This window comes from Papaver somniferum, chromosome 6 (genome assembly GCF_003573695.1).
Source record: "Papaver somniferum cultivar HN1 chromosome 6, ASM357369v1, whole genome shotgun sequence".
NCBI classification, from domain to species: domain Eukaryota; kingdom Viridiplantae; phylum Streptophyta; class Magnoliopsida; order Ranunculales; family Papaveraceae; genus Papaver; species Papaver somniferum.
Genome location: NC_039363.1, coordinates 4,086,835 through 4,094,821, shown reverse-complemented (window position 1 = coordinate 4,094,821; position 7,987 = coordinate 4,086,835). Strand labels below are relative to the sequence as shown.

General features: G+C 38.9%; 1 protein-coding gene and 1 long non-coding RNA gene across 3 annotated transcripts; one reads left to right on the top strand and one right to left on the bottom strand.

The window, feature by feature from the left end:
• Nucleotides 1-347: 347 nt before the first annotated feature.
• On the bottom strand, nt 348-2,223 carry LOC113286725. The gene is made up of 3 exons (XR_003329440.1): nt 839-2,223; nt 544-643; nt 348-412 (listed from the first exon to the last, which is right to left on the bottom strand). It is a non-coding gene; the product is annotated as an uncharacterized LOC113286725 (long non-coding RNA).
• A 379-nt stretch (nt 2,224-2,602) lies between these two features.
• Nucleotides 2,603-6,450, top strand: LOC113286724 (probable glucan 1,3-beta-glucosidase A). Of its 2 annotated transcripts, XM_026535325.1 has the most exons (11): nt 2,603-2,920; nt 3,019-3,062; nt 3,192-3,316; nt 3,438-3,557; nt 4,099-4,284; nt 4,406-4,564; nt 4,805-4,974; nt 5,087-5,242; nt 5,387-5,739; nt 5,871-6,050; nt 6,196-6,450. In XM_026535325.1, exons 3-11 carry the CDS (start codon nt 3,311-3,313, stop codon nt 6,324-6,326), a joined length of 1,461 nt encoding a protein of 486 aa, XP_026391110.1. In that variant the 5' UTR covers nt 2,603-2,920; nt 3,019-3,062; nt 3,192-3,310; the 3' UTR covers nt 6,327-6,450. The 2 variants fall into 2 exon arrangements, with proteins under 2 accessions (XP_026391110.1, XP_026391109.1); XM_026535324.1 differs by lacking the exon at nt 2,603-2,920 and having other exon boundaries at nt 2,929-3,062.
• Nucleotides 6,451-7,987: the final 1,537 nt, after the last annotated feature.

The window sequence follows — 7,987 nt, the reverse complement described above, 5'->3', positions numbered from 1 at the left end:
AGGTAGATCGGACGGTGATGTGGAGTGAAGCTTGGAGCGACCGTCAGATTATATGATACAACAAAATGAACGGTACTTGATGAAATTAGGTACTGTAGTGTAAGGCGGAGATATCAAACTTCGATGCACAGCAAGGGAGCGACCGTTGGATTCAACTACCATCTAATCTGAAGGCTTGGAATTTCGACGCTGTGGTGCGTGGCAGAGACTTCAGATTTTGATGCTCTATGAAGGAGCGACCGTCGGATGCTTCTGAGAAATGATCTGATGGCTGAGAACGGAGGCGCTTTTGTGTGTAGAAAATGAGGTTGTGCGCACCATTCTTCGCGGCTTCCTTGCGTAATTTCTCCCGGCTTTTCACTACTTTTCTGCTCTTTTTCGCTCCGCGACTCATCCGAACTTTATTTATTACCTAAAAATGCAAAATTAATTAATAAAAATATTTATTCTTGAAAACAATGAAAATACAGAATATGGGATAAAATATAGAATTAATGCATAAAAGATGAGTTAAAATGCCAACAAAAAGGGATAAATATATACAATATTTGGCACTCATCACTCAACACCTGCATCGTCACCACCATTCAACCATTCTCAACCAACTTCAGCTCAAATCAAGAAATTTGCAGCATCCATCCAGCTGCATGAAAAATGAAAACACATCAGTTGGAATGCATGAGTTATGAAGGAATTTGTTTTCAAGTAAGATATAATGATCAACTCAGTTAGTAAAATATGGTATGCAGGATACATATTGTGAATTATGATGTTTTTTCTTATACACCAAGGTAATACAGAAATCAATTGAAGTGCTTGAAGAATAAGATAGACTCACCCTCCACCATCACGGCTGGTTAAGAATGCAATGGATCCACCACCAAAAAATAAACAAGGCATATGCACCATCACGTACATGAGAGCTACAAGAAATAGAGTAACCATCTAAATGTTTTTTCTAGTTACCTGCCAACATTGGCCACCAGTTGTTCTAAATTGCACAAGCCTTCCAGTAATGAAATGAGTATATTAACCAATGACAGCACAACGATAACAAACACCACCAAGATAAACCACAAACATGTCTGTTGCCATCATCACTTGCAGTTCAGCAATAACACCCATCTGCAATTCATAGCAGTTCTCAGCACCACCACTAAACACCTAAAACTGAAGCTGCAACAACTTCAGCCTGAGATTAACAGATTCACATCACCACCATCTTCTTGCTCAAAAATATTTCAGCCCTAGTTCAGTTAAACCCACCAGAGACTCAAGATTCATCTCTTCTTCTTTTTTTCCTGACCTAACATACATCTAAATCTACACTTCATATTCTACCTGTCTAACCATTCCAACACAGACCCATACTGAATAATCAACAACAACAGTAACACCTCCACTTCTTTCTTGTAATCTTGAATCAATACTAACCCTAAAATTCCCTTCTTCTTCCACGAGCTCAAACATCATCAATTTAATACTGGAATATGAAATCGACCCAGATTCTTCTTCTAAGAACCCTAAATCGTCATCAATTGCTCCAATTTCATTCACCATCAGCACTATTATCACAACCCCATGAATTTCTGCTCAACTCAAACCAGACCCTAACTCTGTAGTTCTCCTCAATTCAAATCCTCAAATTGAATCATACAAACCCTAATTAAACAATTGTTTCAATTCAGGTTTAAAACAAACATTCACACACAAATTAATACAAACCCATATCTTAAATTGAATCAATTTAATCAAATCAGAAAAGAAAAAAAAACTTAAATACACAGAATCGGGATGCTCTTTAATCAACTCAAAATCAGAATGAATGAATATAATAAAATCAAAACAGTTAATCTCATGAAGAATACAAGAACCCTAATTTAAAAAATTCCCAAATTAAATTATTAGAAATCATCTATTCATGATTTGGTCTTCTTCTTGTTGTTGCGGACTATCTCTTCATACGCTGCTTCAACTCATCAAGGCCTACAAACATGTTGCATCGACAGTTTCAGAGAACCTCATCTTCCAACAAACCCTAGAATCATAATACCTGTATCAGAACAGTACCACCAGCAACGACGACAACAACACCTTTATTCATTAATTTTATCCAATCGATTTCAATACCAATTAAACTAAAACCATCATATCCTTAATCATACTAAAATCAAGAACAACAAAAGGCGACGACTTTTTTTCTCACTGCTTCTGAAAGAGGAAGAGACTGAAGGGATGAATAGAGAGGTGTGTTGTATTAGGGTAGTTAAATATGATAGGGTAGTGAGGTAATTTCATTCGTTTTTTTGACTTGGTAAACGGATATTGACTCAAATGTGGGTCCAAGCCGTGAAAGTTAACTGTAAGGGCATTTTAACAAGTTTTAAAAAAACAGGGACATTAATTTTATGGGTATTAAAAAACGGGGGTACTTTATCAAAATTCCCAAAAGTACAAGTACTTCTGTTTTCACTTTCTAACTGCCAAACAGGCTCTTAAATATGAACCGCGTAGTCCAGTCCATTTAGATAAGATCTTAGAAAAAGGACCTGCCAAACAAATACTGTGGACGTGAGGTTTTTAGCATTCTGAAAGTCAAATTGGTAGAACCCTTTTCCTCTTCCTCTTCTCAAATAGCCAACCCAATATTCCAATTTAAACCACACCATTCAAAATCTTATCTCTAGCCAACAGGATCAGGAAAACCCCTTTCACTCTCATTCCTTTTCAACCTTTTTTGATCCAAAATACACAACCTTTACCTGACTAAACTGTTGTTATCTTTTTCATTAGTTTGTACATTTCATTTGGATTCTCAAGTAACTAATTAACAAACAAACAAAAAGGTTAATTTCATGCTTGTTTACCAAGTACAGTTTTAAAGATAATTTGGTTTACAAGGAACCAAAGAATAGTAAAGGTATGAAATTTATCAAGTGGGGGTTGTCTGTTCCTCTATTACACCCCTTCTTGTTTGTGTTTGAGTCCATTATTTCTCATGGAATTTGTTTTCTGCAGATGGGTTTTACTTGCATTTCTTCTCATTTCCAGAGCACACTCAGGTAATCTCAGAATCCATTACTTCTTCTTTTCCCCTAAAGTTTTTTCTTTTGATGAGATTTTGATTTTGAAGAAATGGGCAGCCCTATAAGCATCAATATGAATTGGGTTTGTTATTATTTTGGTTTCAGCTTGGGCTGTGGATGGATTGAATGGTGACACTAAAGTAAGAGGTGTGAATTTAGGTGGATGGTTAGTTCTTGAAGGATGGATTAAACCTTCACTATTTGATGGCATTCCCAATGGAGACATGCTTGTAAGTGTTTGTCAATTTGTGTCTATCTCAATTCTGAATTTTGTGGGTGTTTTATGGGGGGATTTGGAGTGGGGTTCTTGTAATTTTGCTGGTTAATCCATTTGTGGAATTTGAAATGCAGGATGGAACACAGGTTCAGTTCAAATCCGTGAGCTTAAATAAGTATGTTACTGCACAGGATGGAGGAGGTCAAAGGGTCAGTGTAGATAGAGACGTTCCGTCGTCTTGGGAAACATTCAGAGTAAGACTGAGAAGTTTTAACTTGGTGTACGTTTTGTATAAGCTGTTTACTATGTGGCGTTTTAATTCCACTCATCTGGGTTACTGAAATGCAGGGTGCTAGTGCTAGAAGCTTAGAGTAGCGTTATGTTGTTTTCGTCTAAGTGTTGATATGATGTATCCTGCTGTTGTGAAAACTGGTTTAGCAATATGAGATTAATATGCCATAGTAATATGCTGATAAATAAAATCCTGCCTGAGTAAGTTACAATGTAGAGATTAGAGGATTATTTCTCATGAGGTTACCTGTCCCTCTTGTGTTCGATCTTAGCATTGTGAGGAAGCGACTGTCAGTACAACCTAGTTAAATTAGTCCCAACTCATGTTTCTGATGTTCCTGACAATATACAAATGAACAATAAGAAAAGTGTGCAACGCAGTGTTCTTAGTCTATCTGTTTCTTCATTAAGATATGTATCATTGTATTTAGTTATGGATACAGAAAAGTATATGTTTGATGCTTGTGATGGAGATCATTCATGCAGCAGTCTCTGTTGTAGCAGTTATGGAGAGTATCTGAGTCGGATTTTCAGTTTCGCGCTCTGAAAGGACAGTTTCTATCTTGTGATGGAGTAGGGGCATCTGTCACTGCAACATCAGAGTCACCGTCTTCAACAGAAACATTTCACATTGAAAGGAATAACAATAACAGAGTTCATATTGAACTTTCCAGCGGGACATATCTGCAGGTTTGATATTCTCATCCTTTCAATTCATTCGTTTTCCTCTTTGTTTCTTTCAAAACACGAGGAATTTCTAAGTTGGCAGTGACTTGGTGGTAATTCTTTTCTGATATTTGAGTTTCTTTAGGCATCTTCTGGAAATGAGCTCACAGCAGACTATGCTGGGGTCCCAGGATGGGATGACAATGCAGCCACATTTGAAATGACAATTGTGGCTAATACCTTGCACGGGGATTACCAGCTTGCCAATGGATATGGACATGATAAGGCGAAAGAAGTGCTTAGTGTAATTTCCAGTGTCTCTTAACTTTTAATGTCTCATATCCGTAGTAATCTATATTAAGATCAACGGCATGCGTTAACCTTGGAAAGTTGTGACTTTGCTGAAACTAATGATGTCGCTTAGGAAGGAAACTGTTCAATTTCGACTCAAGTGTCACATGTCCTTGACTTGAAACCCGTGTAAAAAGGGACATGGTAGTATATGAATGATCTTTAATTTTGTTCCCCTTCACTTGAACTGCAGAAACATAGAAGTAGCTATATTAGACCAGAAGACTTTCAGTTACTTTACGAACACGGTATAAACACAGTGAGAATTCCTGTTGGTTGGTGGATTGCCGAGGATCCGAATCCACCTGCTCCTTACATTGGAGGCAGTTTGGCATCTCTTGATGATGCATTCTCATGGGCTCAGTGAGTCTCTCTTTCTTGATTTTCTTTACATTCTAATAAGTGTTGTCTAACATACACTTCCTATTGTTATCTGAAAATTGATTAACACGTACTTCCACAACTTTTCGTGCAGGGCATATAACATGAAATGCATTATCGACCTCCATGCAGCTCCCGGTTCCCAAAATGGAATGGAGCACAGTTCTAGTCGAGATGGTTCTACTGACTGGCCGACATCTCCAGCATACATCTCGCAAAGCCTTGATGTTATAGAATTTCTAGCTTCCAGGTAAAATACATGTATCTCTAGTTAAAACTACACTTTTGCCAGTCTTAGGAGATTTTGCCCTCAAATACACTCCCATTCAGCCTTAAAACTCCTACGCGTACCCTGGACACTTGAGAATCAAGTTCACTCATATTTCGTTCGCAGGTATGGAAACCACCCTGCTCTATTGGGGATTGAACTTTTGAATGAACCATCTGCTTCTGGCGTTTCTCTTGATATCTTAGTGTCGTACTACTCAAAGGGATACCAAATAGTGAGAAACCATTCATCTACAGCTTATGTAATAATGTGTCAGAGGATTGGCGATGCAGACCCGCTTGAGCTTTATCATGCCAACATTGGTTTATCAAACGTTGTGGTGGATTTGCACTACTATAATCTTTTTGATAATTTCTTCTCTAATATGAGCACGTCGGAGAATATTCAGTTCATACATAAAAGCAGGCAGACTCAAGTGGAATCACTAAATGCTGCTAATGGACCACTAGTGTTTATTGGTAAAGCTTCTTCTCATTTGATTGAACTTTGAAATTCTCAGTATACACTATTTGCCTGTTCGTTACAAAACAAGAGAAGTATTTCGTTTAAATTGGAAATTGATGATGAGTTTCAATGGAAATGGATACAGGGGAGTGGGTGAATGAATGGAGCGTAGCCAATGGGTCTCAGATGGATTATCAAGAATTCGGTAGAGCACAGTTGGATGTGTATGATACAGCTTCATTTGGATGGGCATATTGGACACTCAAGAATGATAGGAATCACTGGGATTTGGAGTGGAACATCAAAAACAATTACCTACAGTTAGGTAGGTTCAAATCCCACATTATTTGCATCACTACTAGTTAGAACCTGTGTTGCAACTTCTAAGATCTTTTGATTTCGAACCATGCATGTTAGGTCAGATTCTCTGTGTTCCTGAATCTTGACAGACTTTTATGGTTCCACACTAGGTCAAAAATCTTTACCGGCAAGGGGTTATGGATATCTTGATGCAGGTGGTTTGCCAAATAAGCAGATTCAAAGCTATTTCTGGTTACTTGTATTGGCCTGCAGTTATCTCTATTTGCGCCAGATATTGTAATACATCATGCTAAAGCTTCCCTCGTACGCAAACACATCTTGCAAGCAAATGATATATAAGTGCTCAAAAATGTTAAAAGAGTACCGAGCAATGCGAGACATCATTAATCAAAAACAGTTGAGGCTCAATTTGCATAGATGTCTTTACGAAAATTTTCTTTGATGTTTCCTCGATGGTTTGATTTGGGGAATACTTAACCCTTAAAGCCATCCACCTGTATTAAACACTCAATCACAGCCGTTTAGGAAAACAACCATATCATCCGTTGGATCAAAACGAACCAATCTCAACAGATTTTCAAGTCTTATAAGAAGAAAAGTTATCAACAAACCCTAAAATCTCAAATCGAGAGAAAGAAAGAAGAACCCAAATCTCCTTTACCCTAAAGTTCAACAGCAAACAACAGATCTGCAAATCCATGATCCATCAATGGAAACCAAAGCATCCACCACAAATACATGGCCGATTCTTCAATAACATCATCAACAACAACATAATGAGACTAATCCCAATACACAATAGGAATTCCTCCTTTTATAGGTAAAACCTAACATACAAATACCGTAAACGTGTACCCTAACACCTTTTCTAGTAAGTTTTCTATTATTAGCCCTACACATGTACTATTACAGCTGGGGTTATCTAGGCATCCATTGGTTATCATCTTCGGGCAACCCGCCTTTGGGGCAACCCACTCATGTCACGTCATCGTGCATGGCGACTCCGGCATTGTCAATGGCGGCTCTGACTCATATCCGAAGCCCCCATTGCCGCCTTCTGCCCTTGGTCAAAATCATATGTTTATATTAGCCCCTGACTGTATTGTCGGAGACTGGGAGTCTTGACGATCAGTCATGTCTTGTCTTCGGGATGTATCTTTGGATGGCTCCTCTCGTGAAGCCCCCTGTTAATCGCGACCCCGGATTTTGCACTTGTATTGGTTGGCTGAAGCTTTGGCGTATAGATCCATCAGCATGACGTTCCTTTCTGCCTCTTGCTTTCCTTGAGGGTCCGTGTCGCCAGGCTTTCTGTTCTCCACGTGTCTCCTCTCTCAGGGCTCTTCTTATTTGCTTTGAAAATTCTCTTTTCCTTGAGTATAAATGCTCATCTGTTTATCTATTTTGATTATCATTTCATTTTTCTGTTTTGTCTTTAATTCTCCCCTTTTATTCCTTCCTCATTATCATTGAGGTCATAATGGCACATCTCCGAGATGGGCATTCGGTGTTTTTGGGATCGTCCCTGGGTCTAGTAATTAATGGGAATTCCGCAAAGGAGACACGTCGTTTGTTGTTAGTCCGGAAAGAGGTAGAGTGCCTAGTGACCCATCGTCGGGCTGTTCATGCTCGTCTTTGGGCTGAGTGGTCGAAACAGTCGAAGACACATGAAATGGCTCTTCAGTCAAAGGTTTCCCCGGAAGTCTTGGGACGCACTTACCAACTTCTTTTGGACATGGATGCTGAGTGTGTAGCAGCGCGTCGTTCGTTGGATGAGGCTCGCCTTTTCTTGGTAGAGTTGGATCAGACCATTGCCCGTCATCGTGCAGCCTAGCCATAGGCGTCTCGTTACTGCTTTTCCTTTGTTCTTCAAGTTTTTTCCTTGTTCTTCAAGTTTTGCATTCCGGGTGGGTGGTAGTTGGACTCATTAATGGTTGTAATTAG